The sequence below is a fragment of the Aspergillus welwitschiae genome (assembly GCF_003344945.1).
Source record: "Aspergillus welwitschiae strain CBS 139.54b unplaced genomic scaffold BDQ94scaffold_47, whole genome shotgun sequence".
Lineage (NCBI taxonomy): Eukaryota > Fungi > Ascomycota > Eurotiomycetes > Eurotiales > Aspergillaceae > Aspergillus > Aspergillus welwitschiae.
In genome coordinates this window covers 146,323-165,371 of record NW_020798741.1, presented here as the reverse complement: position 1 = coordinate 165,371, position 19,049 = coordinate 146,323, and the positions used below count along the sequence as shown (strand labels likewise).

General features: G+C 52.4%; 6 protein-coding genes across 6 annotated transcripts; 3 read left to right on the top strand and 3 right to left on the bottom strand.

Moving 5' to 3' along the window:
* Window positions 1-112: 112 nt before the first annotated feature.
* Window positions 113-1,069, bottom strand: BDQ94DRAFT_99982 (peptide alpha-N-acetyltransferase complex B subunit NAT3). Its single transcript, XM_026777005.1, has 3 exons — window positions 757-1,069; window positions 441-672; window positions 113-313 (listed from the first exon to the last, which is right to left on the bottom strand). Exons 1-3 carry the CDS (start codon window positions 923-925, stop codon window positions 142-144), a joined length of 573 nt encoding a protein of 190 aa, XP_026621282.1. The 5' UTR covers window positions 926-1,069; the 3' UTR covers window positions 113-141.
* Window positions 1,070-1,093: 24 nt separating this feature from the next.
* BDQ94DRAFT_152416 (uncharacterized protein) lies at window positions 1,094-3,180 on the top strand. Its single transcript, XM_026767966.1, has 2 exons — window positions 1,094-2,242; window positions 2,332-3,180. The coding sequence occupies exons 1-2, from the start codon at window positions 1,521-1,523 to the stop codon at window positions 2,903-2,905; spliced, it is 1,296 nt and encodes a 431-aa protein (XP_026621281.1). The 5' UTR covers window positions 1,094-1,520; the 3' UTR covers window positions 2,906-3,180.
* Window positions 3,181-3,831: 651 nt separating this feature from the next.
* tif32 (putative eukaryotic translation initiation factor 3 subunit EifCa) lies at window positions 3,832-8,161 on the bottom strand. The gene is made up of 4 exons (XM_026767965.1): window positions 7,833-8,161; window positions 7,478-7,702; window positions 5,021-7,395; window positions 3,832-4,946 (listed from the first exon to the last, which is right to left on the bottom strand). Exons 1-4 carry the CDS (start codon window positions 7,872-7,874, stop codon window positions 4,430-4,432), a joined length of 3,159 nt encoding a protein of 1,052 aa, XP_026621280.1. The 5' UTR covers window positions 7,875-8,161; the 3' UTR covers window positions 3,832-4,429.
* Window positions 8,162-9,572: 1,411 nt separating this feature from the next.
* BDQ94DRAFT_99933 (guanine nucleotide-binding protein subunit gamma) lies at window positions 9,573-10,428 on the top strand. Its single transcript, XM_026777004.1, has 3 exons — window positions 9,573-9,998; window positions 10,084-10,141; window positions 10,210-10,428. The coding sequence occupies exons 1-3, from the start codon at window positions 9,847-9,849 to the stop codon at window positions 10,270-10,272; spliced, it is 273 nt and encodes a 90-aa protein (XP_026621279.1). The 5' UTR covers window positions 9,573-9,846; the 3' UTR covers window positions 10,273-10,428.
* Window positions 10,429-11,168: 740 nt separating this feature from the next.
* On the top strand, window positions 11,169-11,985 carry BDQ94DRAFT_99915 (SelT/SelW/SelH family protein). The gene is made up of 3 exons (XM_026777003.1): window positions 11,169-11,373; window positions 11,520-11,739; window positions 11,856-11,985. Exons 1-3 carry the CDS (start codon window positions 11,221-11,223, stop codon window positions 11,903-11,905), a joined length of 423 nt encoding a protein of 140 aa, XP_026621278.1. The 5' UTR covers window positions 11,169-11,220; the 3' UTR covers window positions 11,906-11,985.
* A 367-nt stretch (window positions 11,986-12,352) lies between these two features.
* Window positions 12,353-15,847, bottom strand: pdeB (3',5'-cyclic-nucleotide phosphodiesterase PDE2). Its single transcript, XM_026777002.1, has 2 exons — window positions 14,657-15,847; window positions 12,353-14,590 (listed from the first exon to the last, which is right to left on the bottom strand). Exons 1-2 carry the CDS (start codon window positions 15,687-15,689, stop codon window positions 12,603-12,605), a joined length of 3,021 nt encoding a protein of 1,006 aa, XP_026621277.1. The 5' UTR covers window positions 15,690-15,847; the 3' UTR covers window positions 12,353-12,602.
* Window positions 15,848-19,049: the final 3,202 nt, after the last annotated feature.

Here is a 19,049-nt window from a genome sequence, read left to right as displayed (position 1 = left end):
ACCGACCGACAAGCCATTTTTCTCTTATATAATTCCTCAACCTTTGTTGCCGTCCTCACTTCCATCATATGTATATATACCTAGACCCGTCCGATCCATCCATCATCACTCCCCAAGCGAAGCGTAGAGAGAGAAACTCCCCTACGAAACATGAATCGGATCCACCAAGAACTCCTCCCCATTGTCCCGAATATGCTGAAGTTTTTTATCGCGACTGCATGGCTTGCGCATATCAAAGGCATCTTCACCTGAATCCGAAAAGCCTGTTGGGTCGTCGCTGTAGTAATTTACTACTCGGCGGAAGACAGAGTATCTGCGTGAAACACCCCTATTAGCACCATCATCATCTCTATGTGGAGAACCATAGAAAAGAGAACAAAAGCAATCTTGGACAGGGGAAGCTCAAGAAAGAAAAAGTAGAAAAGAGGGTATAAACTCACCCCATGCCCTTATACATCCCCACGGCAACTTTATTTCCCGCTCGCACATAGAGATCGACAAACCAGGCATCGTTGATATCGGAGCCTTGTTCCAGACGTTCGGTAAGACGACGCGCGTGGCCGAGACGGCGCCATGCGGGCGCAACGGTTAAAACGGTAATGTGGCCGTGCCAGGGCGTGTAGTGTTCGGAATGGCGCATCGAGGCGGGTTGTTCTTCAAGCTTGCCCATGACTGAGTATTCGTATTAGTCGTGATCCTTGCAATACGGAGGGTCCATATCATGTGTTGTTCAGGGTGTGGTTGGAAAGAACTCACTGTAACCCACGATGCCTTCCTGGCGATCTTGAATGCTGCTAAAGAGGGACGGCCATCGCATAAGGTAATTGAGGTAGAATCCGAGATCGTAGTTTTCGGTCAATGGGTCGAGGTTGGTGAGGTTGAGGGACAGGAGGTCCGTTGGGGACATGCGCCGGATGGAGCTCATTGTGGGTGTGGGTGTTTTTGCGGGAGAAGTGAGCGGTGGTTTTCAAGAAGATAGTCTAATAAATGGAGGGGAAGATGAAGCAATTTGGGGAGTTGATCGGCGAGTCAATCGGGGCTTGGGCGGTCACGGGGAGGAGATCTTTTTGAGGGTCGGGCTTCTTTCTCCCTCTCCTTCTGTGCCCCCCTCATTATTATTATTGTTGGTTGTCTCTGCTATTTTCTCTCTCTCTCTCTCTGTCTCTCTCTTTCTCTCTCCGGCTCATTCTCTATTTCTTTTTCGACTCTTTCGTTCTCGGGATAGCCGGTCTCGATTCTTCGTTCCTTTACCTTTTCCTCCTTTCTCCCCGTCCTTTAGAACTGACTGCGTGGAAAAGCATCCTGGTGATGCGGTCGGCGATCCACCATTGATTTCCGTTCCCCTGTTCGTTATTTACTTCGCGGCAGCCACTTAACGACTTGCAAAGAATCTACAACAAACCACCCCCTGTTTCGCTTGTTTAGACCGTCGAAGTCTTTCCGTCAAACTATCCCCTTGACTCTCAAACGAGCACACCGCATCCTCGTCTTTCTCCTTTCCCCTCCTTTAATCCTGCAACATGCCGTCCATCCCACCTCCCCTGACTATATCTCACCGCCATACTCGGAGTCGCTCCTCCAACATCGACATCGACCCCATTTCTCCTGGCACCTACGCTCCCAACGGCTTCTCCTACCGGTCGCCTCGGTCGCCTCATACGCCTCGTTCATCCATCCCCTCTTCTCCGGTGGATGTCCGCCCTCACCACACTCAATCATTCAATGGCTCCCATAGAATGTCGGGCGACTTCGGCGGTGCAGGCAACGAAGGCGGCGGACTAGGAAACTTGGCAGATGAGCTTGCAGATGCATGGGAGGAGGAGGAAGGTGGTTACGGATACACGTCGGGCCAGGATACTGGGGCCCCTGACGCACAGTACGTGGACCGCAGTGACGATGAAGATGCATACCACCGCATGGGCACCGGGGCCCGCACACCCTCATCGGGCTACTCGTCGGAACGGAATTCTTCTCTGCAGCCTCCGAGGCCCAAGACCCGTAATGGTGCCCATCGCCACCGGCGACACGAGTCGCAATATGATGGCTCCGATTATGGGAATGATTCGGATTTCGAGGAAGCGGATATGCCGCCTAGCCTAGAGATGCAAATGGCGGAGATTGAGAGTCTGGCTCGTCGCGGATTAGAGAACAATGGCAGCGAGAATGACTTCGTTATTCAACGGGCGGTGGAAGCTCTCCGGGATCTTGGCGGGCAGAGTGGGATTGAAAATAACGCGATGAGGTAGGTGGATCTGTTGTGGTCTGTGACTTGGCAGGCTGTTCTGTCTGCTCGGAATCATAGCTGGCTAACACATCTTTCTTTACATTCAGACTCATCACCGCACACTCATCCATCACCTCACATCTTACCCATCAGACGCGGGCACTTCAGACCCTCACCCACCCTCTCCTTTTCTCGCCATTTCCGCTCCTTTCCTCAGACGCTATAGACGCGCTCATTCCTCTCATCGACGAAGAACTCCTGCCTAACCTCCCCTATCCTTTCCCGGAACAGCCACGTCACTCCTCGAGACCCACTACCCCCTCCCAGTCACCGGCCCTGAACCCTCTTGTCTCGCTGCAGACCCTTGTGTCGCAGACATCCGACATCACCCTGTCGCTCCGAGGCCTGAGCGATACGTTGTATGAGTCGCGGCAGCTAACGTCCACTGCATCACGACGACTCCGGTCTGCTCGCGAACTCGTAGCCGACCTCCGCCGCGAGGAAGAAGGTGTTGAAGAGGGGACTCGGTGGATCGAACGAGGCGACTGGGACCGCCGACTTCGGGATCGCGAAGCCGGCCGAGTCTGCGGAGACGTAGTCAGTGGCTTCGAGGCGGTGTGCGGTGAATGGCGTGAGAAGCTCTTTGGAGCAGCTGCTGGAGCCGAAGTGGCTGCTGCTTGAGATGACTATTTCCTAAAGGTAAAGGGGGAGGGATAATGGATATAGACAAGGACGGATGCTACCAGTTTCTTTCTTCTCATGGGATAAATTTCTTTTTGTCTTTTTCCTTTTTGTTGCCCTTGACATCCCAGATATAATGTCTCGAGTACTACTGCCAGAGATAGCGGCCATACCCCCTTTTGCAATTTTCCTTTCTAGTATATAGATTATTTCATCTGGGTTCATCCTGTTCATGTTCACCCACCTACATATTCCAGAACTTCATTCCATCGAGTCCAAGCAAAGCATGATCATATTGAGTGCCAAAATCTCTCATCGATAATATCTCATGACCCGCACATCCAAACCTCCATTTTTCCAATTTGAAACCATAGAAGTACATACAATTAAATTCCCCACATCCCTGGTATCTTTCTTATCAAACGTTATCATAATTTCCAAGCGAACTTCATAGATCCTTGAAGATTGACTGATACATCTTCACCTTTCCCTTTTACATACTCTGGTCTGCGTACCAATTAGTGTTACCAAACCCCTAACAAATCCCCGAGTAATCTGTCACAGGTACAGTTTCACCAGTTGCACAGTCTGTTTCAGGTATTGATGACAAGACAAGATACCATTTCCCTGTCTACCTACCTACCGACCTATTTCTTGTATTAGAATCAAGCTAGAGCATTGGGGGGGAATAAGAAAGAAAAGAAAAATGTAGATGGTCACACTGAACTGAGGAAACTATAGCAACGAACGGCACTGCCAGTCTGGGGATTAGTAATTAGAGGTATAACTCTGTATTCAGGTATGGTAAGAAATGGAAGCAGGGTGGAGAGGGCACTATTCTTTTGGGGGTGCGGGAGAAAAGGGTTTATAGACAATAGGTATGTAGGTAGTATGAAGTAGCTACTGACTACTATGCACTTAGTGGGTTTTGAAACGAATCGCCAGTGGTTTTCATGACGATCATACTCTATTTACTTATTGTGTAATGTGGTTACTGTGTAGTGATGCTCACACTACAATTCAAAATATCAACGTAAAGAACGAAAGAAAATACTATGCATTTGGTAAGGAAACCATGAGATCGGGTAATGTAAGAACAAATCAATCAATCAATTGACATGGCATGCCCAGAAAAAGAAATTTAAAATCAAGCAGTGGGGGAGGAGGCAAAGAGCTTTAACTACAACCTCATGGTAAAAAAACCCCCGATGTCTTTCTCTGTCTCTCTCCTCACAAAGGTTCATACCTCATCGACTAAAACAACTAAAAGACGTAGTAGGAACTGGTTGGAGGAAGAAGAAAAGAAAAAAAATCGTACCGGGTTTGAGGCTAAGGAGGAAAAAGGTACTATGCGAACATGAAGATGGGGAGGCGGGGCGGAAAAGTGTTTGAAGGTGGATGAGAGTTGTGTGTTATACCACAAGGATGAAAGAGAGAGAGAAAAAAGAGAAAAGAGGAAGGTTGACTCAAATCACGCGCCCTTTCATCAAACATCCCAAGAACTTTTTCATGTCATCATGCGTTTTACTGGCCACCCTGCTGCTGCTTCCATCTGGGCACCCACTTGCCAGCGGCAGGCTTGGACTCCTCGGGCTTGTCGGAGCTGGAGCCGGGGGTCTGCGTGCGGGAGGGGGGCTGGGAAGAGCCGGCCTCGCGCATGGCACGGGGAACGTAGCGCTCCGTGGAAGGAGCAGGAGCAGGGGCAGCAGGGGTAGCACTGGCACCCGAGCGCAGGTGAGGAGGCACGTAGCCACCAGTTCTGCGCACAGGAGCGGGCTCCTCGCGGGCAGGCTCGGGAGCAGCAGCAGCAGGAGCAGCAGGAGTGCCACCAGCAGCCTCCTTGGCAGCCTGACGCTCTCTCCAGCTGGGACCAGCACCACCGGTGCGGGGAGCCAGGTTGAGACGAGGAGCAGTGCGTTCAGTAGGAGCAGCACGCTCAGGAGCTGCCTCGGGCTCAGCACCACCGGTCCGGCGAGCGGCACGGCGAGCTTCGGCTTCCTCTTCACGCTGCTTCTGCTTGGCAGCAAGTTCATCGAGTCTCCTGTAAGGCGGGTTAGCAACCAGTGGTTTTGCGCGGATTGAGTGATGGTTGAGATGGAATGGGGGACTACTGACTTTCTCTCCTCCTCACGCTTGGCCTTCTCCTCAGCCAGGACGCGGCGGCGCTCCTCCTCCTTGGCGGTTCTCTCCTCTTCCTCGCGACGGATGCGCTCCTCCTCTTCCTTGCGGCGGCGCTCTTCCTCCTCACGCTCGGCCCGCTCACGGCGTCTGCGCTCCTGGACCTCCTTGATACGCTGCTTCTTCTTGGCCTCGAAGTCGCGCTCAGCAGCCTTGCGGCGCTTCTCGAACTCCTCGTGGCGCTTCTCCGACACCTCCTTGCGGAAGCTGTTGAACTGGGGTACCAGGCGGCTGAGACGGTGCTTGAGGGCAACGGCCTCCTTGTGCTTGTCCTCGGCCTCCTTGAGGGCCTCGGCCTTGGTGGCCTCGTAGATCTCCATGTCGTGCTGCTTCTGCTTCTCATAGTCCTCGGGGATGTGCTTCAGTTCCTCACGACGGAAGGCACGCTCCAGGTGGTCAATGCGCTTGGCGGTGGTGCGGATGCGGTCGTTGAGCTCGTTCTTCTCCTTCTCCAGCTGAGCCAGCTTCATGGCACGGAGGCGGTTGGCATCCAGCTCGTTCAGGTCAAGCTCGCTGATATCAATGCCCTTGACGCCAGTCTTAAGCTCCTCCAGCTGCTTCTTCAGCTCCTGCTGGCGGATGCGATCCTGCTCATCCTTGATGCGCTTCTTCTCACGCTCGCGGTGCTCATCCAACAGACGCTGCTTCTCGGCTTCCTGAAGCTGCTGGGTGCGGATGCGCTTGCGAGTCTCCTCCTCGCGCTGCTTGCGCTGCAGAGCATCGGTAGCAGCCTCCTTCTTCTTCTCGATGATGACGCGGCGAGCCAGAGTCTCCTCGTGCTCCTTGGCGGCACCAGCCTCGGCGCGAGCAAGGGCGGCACGCTTGGCCTGCAGGCGGGCCTCGTTGTACGAGGGGTCGACGTACATGCAGGTCACATGCAGGGTCTTGGCCAGGCGGGTGAGCTGCAGGCGGGCAATCTCAGCGGGGGTGTTCTGCAGGCGCTGGACGGAGCCAACCTCGCTCTCGGCGGAGCCGGCGGCGCTGCCGGGGTGCAGAGCCTTGGCCGAGGAGAAGACGTCGGTGTCGAAGGTGAGGACACCGGAGATGTGGTCGACGCGGATGGCGAGATCGCCCTTCTTGCAACCGTTCATGATGAACTTCTCGATCATGGAGGGGGTGATCTGGAAGGGGTCGGGGAACTGAGCCAGCTCGTAGACGAACTTGAGCTCGACGGACTCGTAGACCTGAGACAGCTGCTGGAAGAGACGGGTCAGGATGACCTGCTGCAGAGGCAGGACGTACTTTTCCATCTCGGGGTCGGCACCGATCTGCTTGAGGATGGGGGTGATCTTCTTGCAGATGGACAGGGGGTGGAAGTCCACCTCCAGGATGTTGTAGAGGTCACGGATCTCGGGGCGGGCGCGCTTGAGCAGACCCTTGTTCAGGGCATCCTTGAACAGCACAGCACGAGTGGGGGGAGAGGCCATACCCAACAGGTTGGTGAGACGGGTGTTCTTGTTCTTGCGGACCTCATCCACATCGACCAGGGCACCGCGGGAGCGAGAAGTGCTGATGACGGGGATGGACAGGGCGGACAGCAGGACGAAGGAGGCGGCCTTGGTCATGTCGGCCTCGGTGACGGAGGGGTTCTCCTTCTTGGTGCCCTGGCCAGCAGCCAGAGCGGCAGCGGACTGGCGGAGGAGGTTGTAGTAACGGCTGAAGGCCGCGGCGTGGAAGAGGTAGTTCTCGCTAACCAGGAAGATACGGGCCAGCTTCTCGTAGTAGTTGGCCATCATGACGTTCTTGGCGGGGCGCTTGCTGAGGCTGAGGAGGGTGTGGATGTCCTCAATGCTGCGGAAGGCCTCCTGCCACAGCTCCAGCTCGACGGCAACGTTCAGCTGCTGGAAACGGGTGTCCAGGTGGCGCTGGAGAGTGTCCGGGTCGCTGAGGTTGATGGCGTGCATCTGAGCGGAGTACTTGGCGGCATTCTGGACGTGGTTGCGGAGCAGCTCGCACAGACGGCGGAACTCGGTCTTGCGGGTGTACTTGAGACAGAACTGGAAGGCCTGCAGGGCGGTGGTCTGGTACATAACCTCAAGACGGGCATTGTTCTTGAGGATTTCGAGCACGGTGCGGTAGGTCTCCCAGAGGAACTTGAGCCAAGGGGTGACAACAGCACGGTCAGTGCGGTCGCGGGACTGCTCACCGGAGACGGTGGCGAGCAGGATGGTCTCGGGGGTCTCGATGGCTTCCAGATCGTCCACGTTGGACGAAGGGGCAGCGGACTCGAGAGAAGACTGAATCTCATCGGCCTTGGCCTGAGCCTCGGTGACCTTCTTCTCGGCGAGTTCGATGAACTTCTTGAGAACAACCTATACCGGTGCAGGGTTAGATGCTGTTGGTCGGGGGAGCATGAAAGGGGGATGTAGTGTGTAAAAGAAAAATTTCTCCTACCTCGATCGTTCCGACGTTGGTGTTCTGGGCGATGTTCTTGTACTGGTAGAGACCATCCTTGGCGGCCTTGCCCTTGCGAAGATCAACACAGAGCTCAACGAAGAGGAGCATCACCGGCTCCAGAGAGGCGATGGGGCTGCTGCGCGTCCGCTTGGAGGTGACATGTTCGTGAAGGACGTTGAGGGCGGCGGGGGCCTGGCCCACGGCGATGAGTTCCTGAGCCCTCTGCGGACAAAATACCGGTCAGCATGAATTTTCCATCACCATATGGTTTCCCATCCCATTCCCACGACGACACATCACTTCGACATTATAATCGAGATAGTATTCGGAAGAAGTAACCGGGCTGGCGTACCTTGAGGACATTTTCAGGCTTGATGTGAGGCGGAGGCGGCATGGTGGGCGAGATAGCGGGTTGGGATAAGCGATCACAATATGGTGGATGAGGACGACGATGCTATCCTTCGACTGGGAGAAGGTCGAGAGGGAAGAAAAGGCACGTCGGATCGCACAACGACGGGCGGGCAGCAGGGGAGTCGAGGGCGAAAAGAGCCTTGAAGATAGAAAGGCTGCCACGCGACGGTCGGCGAGAAAGACCCAGACAAGAGAACGTCAGGCAGTCAATCTTGTTGAGAAAGACAGACAAGGGCGACTCTCTCTTCTCGCTCTCTGACTCTCTCGTTGTGCGAACCGCGAAAATTCCGGCCGCCGCCGTTCCCACTTTGGGTTAAGCGATGCGGGTCACGTGGTATCCCCGTGTTTATGGCTTGGGATTCACGGAGTTGCCCCATGGAATGAACCGTAGTAGTCATATATTTCTTTCCATTCCATTGAAGGCATACCTTTAATTCTGTCGATATCCCCCATTTTGAGGGTGGCGGTATGGCGGTTGTGCTCCTCAGCCACCTCGGGGAGCTATTCTCATTCCTCCCTCGTCTCGCCTCCGTAACTCGGCAGTGGGGGACACTGTTTGGCCCGTTTGAGACGATCACTTGGAAGGAAGTAAGAACAGGTTGTTTATGAACGCGTCCAAGCTTCTGAACCATCGACTAGTGTGTCTAGATAGAAATAAAACATACGATTGACAGGGTTGCGATAGCAAACGAGAGTACTGCTGCTGCTGCTGCTGCTGCTGCTGATGAAGAAGGGGGCGGGAGTATAATTAGGAGCTACGGAGTAGTATGGGGGGGAAAGAGTGCTCAGGGATTGGATGGTATGGATCAAGCAGTGATCCATCCATGTGAGGCTAATGAGCCTCCTCCATAAAATAATGCTACAACAAACAATTCAATTCATGGCTATAATAAGAATCAGAGGTGCAAAGAAAGCTGCATGAGGGAGGGTGCAACCTTGACGCAAAACGGAAAAACGCCTGTTAGAAAGCCTTTTGTGCTGACTGCATCCGAGCTATCCAGTTAGTTAGTTATCCAGCTACCAACTAAAGTGACTAGTTAAGTTCAGGGGGGGGAAAGAAGAAGAATTATGGATTCCAATGGGAAATGAACGGATTGCCCCTGCGACTCACAGACCACCTCTTCTCTCGCTCGCTCGCTCTCTCTCTCTCTCTCTCTCTTTCTCCAATTATACTGCTACTGCCAGTAATTCCTCCCCCCCAAACTACTACTAACCAAACTCAACTAATACTAAGACTAAACTAACTTCCCATTTTCCCTCTCTTTTCCCTCCTTCCCCCCCCCCCTCTTTTTTCCCTTTTTTCCCTTTTTCCCTCCGGTCCAGCAGTAGTCGTTCGCTTTCCTTTTTGCCCAGCAAATCCTCCTGGTTCTTCCTGCTCTCCCTAATTCTTCTTCTTCCTCTTCTTCTTACTTCCTTTGTCTGATTCTTACTCACGTTCAATATCGTGAAGTCGAGTTCAGCCTCCCTTCCCCCTTCCATTCATTCTTTAGAAATCAATTCCTCGGAGACCCCCCTCTCTCTCTTCTTCATTTCCCTCCCTCCTCCGGTCGCTGTTCCCACTTACATTCCCTCTTCCCTCCCTCCCTCATAATCGTCTCCATCCCCGAAGTTCCTCCTCCCACCACCACTACCTCCTCCCTTTTCGCGTCCGCCCGCCGTTCCCGCCCGGCTTTGCTTTTCCCCTTACTTCCTGCCGGCTCGACGCGCAAAAAAGAACCTTAAGCTGAGCCGCCCGACCGATCCTGCTGAATCCACCACCTCCCATCCAACACATCACATTGCTTCCTCTCCACCTCCTCCACCAAGCTCATCCTCCCCCCCCCCAACGTCTCTCCTACTTCCGCTGCTACTGCTGCCGCCGCCGCCCGATCTCATCATCGCGCTTACGTTTCCAACTTAAATCGATTAACTTCCCGGGTTTCGCACGTTTTCGTCCCGTTCCGACCGTTGTCAAAATGCCTGCCTACGAGCTCCGATCGGGTGGTGATGTCAAGAACAAGAAGCAGAGTGTGGCCGATCTCAAGTACCGTCGTCTGACCGAGCTCAATGCTCGGTTGAAGGAGGACCTCGATCGGCCTCGTGTCAAGGTGTCCGAGGCTGCTCTGTCGTAAGTTTCCCCGGCTGTCTGTCGTGCTCCGCCCCCTCCCGTCCAGCCACCGCGTGATACTTACCCCCCGTCGCGTTTTATCCAGGTTGATCAACTACTGCAACAACACGCGCGATTTCATGGTACCATCCGTATGGGGTCAGGTATGCGACATCATCTCCGCCATTTTCGGTTGTGCAAGAATAACGGCAGGTTACTGACGGTCGCGCAGGTTGACAAGCGTGAGGACCCATACGCCCCTCAGCAGCAGGGAGGATGCTGCACGGTCATGTAATGGTTTCATGACATTTCCACGTCTTTTGAATCGGACGGACTGAGGGTCGCCGTCAGTCCGTCGGCGCTTTTATATCCCCTCTTGCGATGACAATTACTATTTCTCACCACTTCTTTTTTTTAACTTCTCGACCCTTTCTTTTTCTTTCTATATCTAATTCTCTGTCACCATACCTTGGACCTATGGACAGCCCATCCGCCTTGTTGCTCCGAATGGTGAGCATTGTCAGCGACGAAAAGAAAAAATTGGCCACGGAGAAGCGGATGCGAGGCTCTGGCCCTCGAGGGAGCGCGCTGGACCTGCATGAACTGGGAGGGACTGAGCGGTCACACCATTGGACCAGTTCATGATCTGTTTTTTCGCCTTGAAACGCGACACGCCTCCCCGTGGGCTTCCAGTTACACCTTTTTTCCCTTACTTTTTTTCCTTTCTCATTTTGTGTTGGGCGTGAGAGAGTGCTCGACAGGAGTCATTTCCCTTCTAGTGATTTTATTGGACATCTTTCCTTTGTTTTAGCAGTGATATTGGAAACGGGATGGGGAAAACAAAATCGGACGCCCGGTTTGTAGTATAGATGGGCTAGTTAATATAGTTGAAGCAACTGCTCATACTTATACCACATAGTAATTGCAGCAACCCAGAGGATGTGCAGAAAGAAAATGCAGATCACAGAATGGATCATATGCAACGACCCGGACTTCGGAGAATACTTTTTTTAAGATTGACACCTGCACTGGCCGTACATTAGACATTACTATAGTTGACAAGTTATTAACTTAAGTAGTTAAAACCCACCACCACCACCACCTACCCACCCGCTGACATCATCCAATCATCCCCCTCCTCTTCTTCACACAATTAACTCCCCCGTTCCCTCTTCAGCTTCACCACAACCACCACCACCACCACCAAAGATATAAACAAAAGAGAGAGAGAAAAGAAAAGAAAATGACCTCTCCCCTCCCACCCCACACCCAACCCACCACCGCCACAACCACAACCACAACAACAACAACACCACAAGGAAATATGCACAACCACCTCCCCCGCATCACCATCAAATACTGCACCCAATGTAAATGGTTACTGCGCGCTGCATACGTGAGTTTCCCACCCCCCGCGTACCTTACATGTCCATCCGTATACATACATACATATCCACATACACGCACATATATATATATATATATATATATATATACACTAATATAAATTGATTGATTGATTAATTAATATATATGGAACAGTTCGCCCAAGAACTCCTCTCCACATTCAGCACCCAACTCGGCGAAGTAGCTCTCGTTCCTGCTACGGGGGGTGTGTTTACTGTTACGATGTATCACTCTTCTTCTACTTCTTCGACGGGTACGCAAGGGGAAGAGGTAGGTACAGGTACAGGTACAGGTGAGGATGTTGATATCACTGAGACTATTCTCTGGGATAGGAAAACGAATGGGGGGTTTCCTGGTATGTATCTTTCCTTTTTTGTAATTCTATTGTATGGGTAGAGATGGGATTGGGTGGGTGGCTAATGGGCAATTGGCTATTTCTGTAGAAGTCAAAGTGCTGAAAAGTCTGGTGAGGAATGTCGTCGATCCGAGTAGGGATTTGGGACATACGGATCGGGCTTTGAGGGCTGCGAATGTGCCGGTGCAGAGTCGGGATGGGGATGAAAAGGTCGTGGGGAAGAGTCAGGAGCAGGAGTCTACTACTAGTGCTGCTACTGCTACGAAAGGAGAAGAGAAGTGTGAGGAGTGTCAGTGACCGTCTACTTCCGTCAATGATAGAAGAATCATGTAAATGCAAACAAGCATATATGCTCAAGTCCATTTAGAAAGATAAAAAAATATAAAACCCATACAAATATCAAGTACAGTCCTGCCTGAGCCACCTCCAGAACGCCAGTCCACGCCCCGTCTCTAGTTGCCCCGTCCTGTCCGCCTCTGTATGGTGACAAATGAAAATGAAAATGGTCAATGTGTAAAATGAATAAAGTGAAGTGAAAAATGTAAAAAGATCGGAAGAAGAGAATGAAAGAAAGAAGAGTATCGAAGAAGTAAAGTGCTATGCCAGCCAGACCAGGCAATGTCTGGCTGAGCATCATCGTCAAAAAGCTCAGATATAGCTATATCCACCGAGCCGGTCGTCAAATCATGCAATTCCATCATAAAATCCAGAGTCGTCACCAGAATGTTTCCCATTCATATGTGCCCATGTAATCCCAACCCTCGTTTTGCTCACTCGCGAAAATCCAACCTGCCAGGAACACCGTGAATCATCCCAACCGAGAAAACAAGAGAAAACTGAAATCCAATCAACTTTCCGTGCCATCACGTCTCTCCGCTCAGCTCGTGCTGATGCGAGTGATGTGTGCGCCGCTTCCAGAACGCCAACCGCAGTCGGCTTCGTCGCTTCGGCAACTTGCGCGGAGGTGCGTGCTCCTTGGACCCGTGCTCGTCCCACCGGGGCCCACGCCCCTCGTGCTTCATGCTTCCAGTCGTCGTCGTGGATTGTGCCGAGCTGCTCGTTCCATACCCCACCGGCGACGTCACCTTCGCAGCATCGTAATTGTGCGGATCGGAAGCCCGGCGGGTGCTCGGGTATGCAGCGTTGACCGATGGGTGGTTCGATGTGGCCGGTCGCGTGTTGGCCCGGTCCCATTCGCCGTCACTCCGGCTGATGCTTTCGCGGGGGAAGCCCTTCTCGTCGCTGTCCACGCTGAGGAAGCTAGTGGCATTCGTAGACGGGGAGATCGGAGTCATGTTATTGCTGTAGGTGCTGACGCTGTGGGTGCGAGTGCAACTGTTCCGCTGTGAATTCGAGGGCCCCGATGTGCGTCCCGACGAGGCTGTATTCGCGTGCTGGCGTCGACCACTGGGCGGCCCATGTCGCGAGCTACTCGGTCTTCCTTCCACGGAGCTGTTACGAGCGCTGGAGCGACCCGACGTGTCGCCGTTGCCTGCAGCAGATCCATTGGCAAAGAGAACAGCTGCCAGGACAGTGGGGTCACTCGAAGCACGAATCGCGTCGGAGCAGCCGTCCATATTATCGCTCAGACGGGCAGAAGGCGAGTTGGTCTGCCCCTCAGGGATGACCCCCGAAGATCTCCGGGAGGCGGCCTCATCTGGCGACGGCATCGAACACCCGGTGATGTCCATAGACGGGCCCGGGGTGTCCGGCGAAACAACTGGGCTAATGGTATTCTCATTGTAGTCGCTGGGAGAATCGTCCGAGGCCAGCGGGGTAGAAGCAGTACCAAAATAATCATCTGCAGTTGACCGCTGACTCACAGGTTCACTGGTCGGAAGGGCTGGTTTGATGGGCGTTTTCGGACTATTGATGGCTAGCGGCGCGTGGAGGCCCCTCAAACTCGGGATGGGACTCTGAGTGCGGGGCGACACCAGATCGTCCGGGCGAAGATCAATCTGCAAGGTTTGCCGGTTCTTCTCCATGTCGGCGAGGAAGTGCCATTTGGACTGATTGCTGCGGATGTGCTCGACCGTGAACTTCAGGTCGGGCAGGATATCAGAGACGCCCTCGAACAGCGGCAGAGCGAAAATCGACATGAATCCAATCTGGCCGGTGGCAAGCTTGTAAATATTCCCCAATTCCGGTGGGCCGCCGAATAGTGCAGTCTCCATCCCAACCTCCTTCTCCATCTCGCCCTGATTGGCGAATTCCTCCTGCAGGATCTGGGTCCACTTCTCCGCAACATCCCACGGGCGCGCCACGTTACTGATATCAGCGCACTTGATCAGCAGCCCACACAGCAGTGTCTTATAAAGCTCCAAGTCCTGGGGCTTCCACCCATCCACGGTCCGGTTGTTTTCGTGGAACTTCTCCTGGAGCGATCCTAGCCGTTCCATGAATTTCTGGTGCACTCCCATGTCGGTAGCGAGGATGGAGCTGATCAGAAGCTTGCGAAGTTGTCGATCCTTGAACGCGGTCGGCCAGTAGCGACGCAGGATCTGTGAAAAGGCAGCACAGTGGAATGCCTCCAGGACTGAATTGTCGTTGTATAGCTGTGCCAGCGGGGCATTCAGCTTGACTAGGAAAAAGTTGTTCACGCCCGGATGGCCGACATCATGGCCAATGGCGGAGATCAGAAGGGTAAGGGTATCGAACGGTGTGAGGAGGGATGCCATCGGACATTTGTCGTCAATCGTCGGGCTATTGGGCCCATAGGGGGGAAGAGCGCCGATGTGCAACAGGAAGCAGAAAACCGACTGCAACACATCGATCGCGTGTCGGAAGTTATGGTAGAGGACGAATGAATTATATGAGGCGCGACAGGCCAGGAGAAACGTCCGGAGTTCACCTAGCAAAGGAAGTTCAATCGTCAGTTGACCTAGACTAAAATGATATGTGCGGCAAATTTACTTACCTGGTGTCAGCTGCCACTGCTCCAGTTCCGGGTACTGCAGAGCATGCTGCAGCATTTCGAATGCAGCCAAGACCAATTCGTCGTCCGAAAACTCATGGGCGGTAAAACCCCATTGTGCAATGTGTTCTCTTACAAAATCCGCACGGTCGGGACGAACGTCCAGTTCCCGGTCCTGAAACTCTTCGATAACCTCTTCGGGATTGCAGATGCCTCGCATAAGCTTGGAGACCATGGCTTCTCGAAGATACGCATAAGGCTGCTCGTCGTTAACGCCCACCCAAGAATGCTTCCGCAGTTTCTTTCGGGAGAGGAAGCGCGACTGTTCCCGGAGAGCCGTTTTACGAGTCCGGTACGCCTGGACAACCAGAGCTTGAGCTCTACAGCTATCCAGCGGAGTTACTAACACGTCCACGGCACCGGCATCCAGGCACTTGGAGATATGCTGGGGATCAGGGAAAGACGGAATACGGGGCTGGTCGGCCGGGGAGGCGCTAGTGGGGTCGGCGAAGGGAGGGCGCAGAACAGCGACCGGAACGATCACATTGGGGCCATCTTGAACCTGGATGTCCGCGGACAATCCCGACAACAACTTCAGGTCGTACGCCCCTTCCCACTGTGAGGTGAATGTAAAGCCGCGACGCAGGGAAGCCGGCGACGGAGGCGATACATCCGGCCACGAACCACGGCTTGCTCGGCGGCGCTGCAGAGCGGCCTCCTCGCCGTGTATATCGATATCGAAGAAAACGAAAATAGGTGTGCAGCGACTCTGAGCCCCGTCGCTTATCTCTGCTAACTTATTTGCGATAGCTGTGCCGACCTGACAGAGATAGATGCGTTTACAAACTCCTAACAGAACTTGGACGTCGGACGACAGCGACTCTGGTTCCTCAATTATTCCCGAATCCGACTCCGCGCCTGCCGGTGCCTCCGGTGTACCTTGATACACCCAGCGTTCTGATCGGACGCGGTGGTCGATATAAATTGCGGAGCATTCGATGCCATCCATGGTGTCGGTTGGATTTGAAACACCCATCACCTAGGGGGTCTCCACTCCGAAAATGTCAAGTCTCGGGACAGCAACAGATGTGAAAGGAGAAGAGATAGCAGCCTAGCCGGTCCGAACTCGGGTTCATATGGTTGATGGATATGGTAGTACAGGTGGAGTGGGAGGGTCGAGATATCTCAGGGAGAAACGAACGGCCGGTATAAGGGTACAAAGAGGAGCGAAGGAGCGTTGAGAAGGTCGAAGTAAGAAAAAGGAGAGACTTGCGATCGGTGACGTTATACAGTTGGATTCTAAATTGGGTTCTAGACTGGGTCAGCGAGGTTCAGAGACTGGACGCAACGGTCTGCACAAGATGCGAGCGACGACAGAAGCAGGCGACAAATAGAGAAAGAAGAGTGTGCAGCGACGAGCGAAGCAGATGAGCGACGGCGACAAGCCGCCGTCGAGGGGGGTGCGCGCAGTTGAACAATGAGTTTGTTGGCTGCAGCTGTCCAGCAGGAGAATGAGCGATAATCCTTCTTCCCTGTGGGGGGTTTTGAAAGGAATGATGGTAACGTGCAGGACCAGCCAAAACCCTTTCTGAGACAACCGGGTTCTTTTGCACCGCACCGCATGCACGCCTCCAGACGGCGGTTGGCTGCGATCGCCACACCTGCATACACAGGCAGTTGCCCACGCAAACACACAGGATTGTTTCACTCACAAGTGCGGAAGAGGATCGACAGAGGTAAGAAGAAGAGCAAGATGGCGAAGAAATTGGTAGAAATTCGGTCAATGGTAGGAGAGGTAGTGGTGGTAGAGGTAGTGGTGAAGGTGAAGGTGGTGGTGTGTAGTCAGTTCGTCACCCACGGGGGGGGAAAAGGAAGATGGCGCCCGAGTGAAATCGACCCAACGGGGGAAGACAGAGAGATCGCGACACATGCGAGAATTCGGCTAGATTAAAGCGACGAAATTCGCGACCCAGGAAAGACCAAAGACTTAGGGCGTCATGGTGGGCCACCGTGAGGACCAGACGGAGAAAAGATGACACGAGACTTTGAGGAAAGAAGAAGGGTGGAGAGGGAAAAGAAGATCGATCGGGAGGAGAGGGCGAAGGGGCCGCACGGGTGGGCGAAGGTTGGCTTGGGTGGATGGTTCGACCGGGTCGGGTCTGGGCTGGGACGTGGGTTGTGGCAGAGTAAAAAAAAGAGGATGGATTAGGTAAAAGCAAAAGGGCAAAAAATAAAATATATAAAAATAAAATAGATATTTTAAGGGATCTGTAATTTTTTTTTCCCCAGTGAACCACTTCTCGGAAATCGAGGGGAAGGAGAAACGGGGAATAAAATATGAAATCAGTAGATCGTGGTGGTGGTGGTCGTGGGGAAATCAAGGGGAAAAGGGACCCAAGGATCAGAGAGTGAGAAAGTTGGAGATAAGAGAGGATGTCAAGAGAGGAGACACGGGTGATGTCAAAGGAACAGTGGATGGAGCAGAAAGTTTTTTCGAGTTATGTAAGATAGAGTAGAAGATGATAAGGAAAGGGTGAAGAAAGAAAAAATAAGAGAGAGACAGAGAGAGAAAGAGAGACCAGAGAAAGAAAGAGAGTTGAGAGAATGACCGAGGGTGGTAAGTAGTAGTGGTGGTGGTGAGGAACCAAGCAGAAGGGAGAGAGAAGACCGAGGAGGAAGAGAAAGAAGAGGAGAGGAGAGGAGAAGAGGAAGGAGACCTTAGAGACTAGAGGGAAAAGAGGTTCGTGGACAATGCGGGCAGAAGATGGAGAATTGAAATCACTAGCAGAATTCCCCAGATGAACCCAAGATGAAGTCTTGATTGACAGTCAGGAAGAGAGACAAGACGAGACAAGACACAGTTTTGACTGACAGGCTACTGACATGACATTTCTTATTTACAAACTAACTAGTAGAGAGTTCTTCCTACAGCAAGTTAACCACCACCACAAGCTCAACAAGGTTCGTACTTCCTGCTGCTGGAAATTCCTGCGGATTCTGCCAGTCTTCCAGAAGCTCTGCGGCACGGCAGGCTTGCGTCGTCGTCGTCAGATCCAATTGAAGTGAGTGGGTGGGTTTCCGTATGGTAATGTGATTACAAGATCCGGTGCACACACACACACTCAGTCACTCACACACAGGCCACCCAACAAACAAACAACAATCACCAAGTAAGTAAGTAGTTACTACTAGTAGCCTCGCGTCTGCCTCTGGTCTGTCTTCCTCCTCCGACTTTCCCTCGAGGGTTTCAGGTTTCCGATAGGATGGGGACGATCTGACCATGCAATCGACTCCTCCGACTAGTGACGGGGGTTGCCTCGGAGCTGAACAGATTAATTCCGGACTAGATACTTACTTTGTTACTAGAGTCGAGTCTTGACCTGAGTCAAGTCTAGCTAGATAGGTACGATCGGCTCTGTGTTCCTCCCCACTTCCCTGCTCTCTCTTTCTCGGTGGTGCATCTGGACTTCTCGTTTGTTGCCTGTATTCGGCTGACCGATGTAAGGAATCCGACTAGAACTTCGATGGAAGTTACCAGGATGCAGATTCATTGCAGGAGTTGTGACTACCATTGCACCACCCAGGCATTTCCACATTCATCAACCAACATCATGACAATAAAAATAAAATCAAATAGAAATAGAATTTATTCAGGCATTATTATGCCCGAATATTATTATTATAATAATAATAACTATTCTAATTATGATTATGATTACTATTTATGATTCTGTTGCCCTGAACGAGAAAACCACAAGAACCAGTGGAGAGACCTAAACACAGGATACGTAAACCCCCCCTCAGTTGCTGCCCGTCCAGAACCAAAGATAACCACAAATGACAATACAGGGAAAGGAAAAGAACATAAGAGGGCCAAAAGAAAAACAAGCAAGCCGAAAAGAGAGAGAGCGGACTGAGAGGAAAGGAAAACAGAAAGAGAACGAAAAAGAAAAAAGTGGAGATGATGACGCTTAAGCAAGCGATCTCATTAGCTCCAGGCTGGACTCTGTTGGTTTTCTAGAATTTCCCGGGCGGGGCTTGGCGCCTTAACCGGGCGCTGGAAGGAGGGATGATTTAATTTCCCTGTGGTGGTTAACTATTATTATTACTACTACTATTATTCATTCACTTGGTACATGCGCACCACACTAACTAGTAGTGGTTAACATACTTGTCCTCTTCATCATCATCACCGGGGAGGAAATGTTTCGGCCATAGTCAACCAAATTCTATTCACAATATCATTCATTACATTATGAGGGTCTAGATTAGATACCGGCTAAAATGACGATGAGCGGGTTTGACCCAAAGTGGCTCTGATTCAACCCTGGAAAGTGAAACCAGGCAAATGACATCAACAAGTCAATTTCCCCATTTTCCCCATCATCTTGGGTTG

Coding starts and splice junctions, on each gene's coding strand:
- BDQ94DRAFT_99982 (XM_026777005.1), bottom strand. CDS start 925: ATGAGCTCCATCCGGCGCATGTCCCCAACGGACCTCCTGTCCCTCAAC. Junction 673..756: donor GGAAGGCATCGTGGGTTACA/GTGAGTTCTTTC, acceptor ACGAATACTCAG/TCATGGGCAAGCTTGAAGAA. Junction 314..440: donor GGGATGTATAAGGGCATGGG/GTGAGTTTATAC, acceptor TGTTTCACGCAG/ATACTCTGTCTTCCGCCGAG.
- BDQ94DRAFT_152416 (XM_026767966.1), top strand. CDS start 1,521: ATGCCGTCCATCCCACCTCCCCTGACTATATCTCACCGCCATACTCGG. Junction 2,243..2,331: donor ATTGAAAATAACGCGATGAG/GTAGGTGGATCT, acceptor CTTTACATTCAG/ACTCATCACCGCACACTCAT.
- tif32 (XM_026767965.1), bottom strand. CDS start 7,874: ATGCCGCCTCCGCCTCACATCAAGCCTGAAAATGTCCTCAAG. Junction 7,703..7,832: donor AGCCTGAAAATGTCCTCAAG/GTACGCCAGCCC, acceptor TTTTGTCCGCAG/AGGGCTCAGGAACTCATCGC. Junction 4,947..5,020: donor AAGCGTGAGGAGGAGAGAAA/GTCAGTAGTCCC, acceptor CCCGCCTTACAG/GAGACTCGATGAACTTGCTG.
- BDQ94DRAFT_99933 (XM_026777004.1), top strand. CDS start 9,847: ATGCCTGCCTACGAGCTCCGATCGGGTGGTGATGTCAAGAACAAGAAG. Junction 9,999..10,083: donor GTGTCCGAGGCTGCTCTGTC/GTAAGTTTCCCC, acceptor CGTTTTATCCAG/GTTGATCAACTACTGCAACA. Junction 10,142..10,209: donor TACCATCCGTATGGGGTCAG/GTATGCGACATC, acceptor ACGGTCGCGCAG/GTTGACAAGCGTGAGGACCC.
- BDQ94DRAFT_99915 (XM_026777003.1), top strand. CDS start 11,221: ATGACCTCTCCCCTCCCACCCCACACCCAACCCACCACCGCCACAACC. Junction 11,374..11,519: donor GGTTACTGCGCGCTGCATAC/GTGAGTTTCCCA, acceptor TATATGGAACAG/TTCGCCCAAGAACTCCTCTC. Junction 11,740..11,855: donor AACGAATGGGGGGTTTCCTG/GTATGTATCTTT, acceptor AAGTCTGGTGAG/GAATGTCGTCGATCCGAGTA.
- pdeB (XM_026777002.1), bottom strand. CDS start 15,689: ATGGGTGTTTCAAATCCAACCGACACCATGGATGGCATCGAATGCTCC. Junction 14,591..14,656: donor GCAGTGGCAGCTGACACCAG/GTAAGTAAATTT, acceptor TTCCTTTGCTAG/GTGAACTCCGGACGTTTCTC.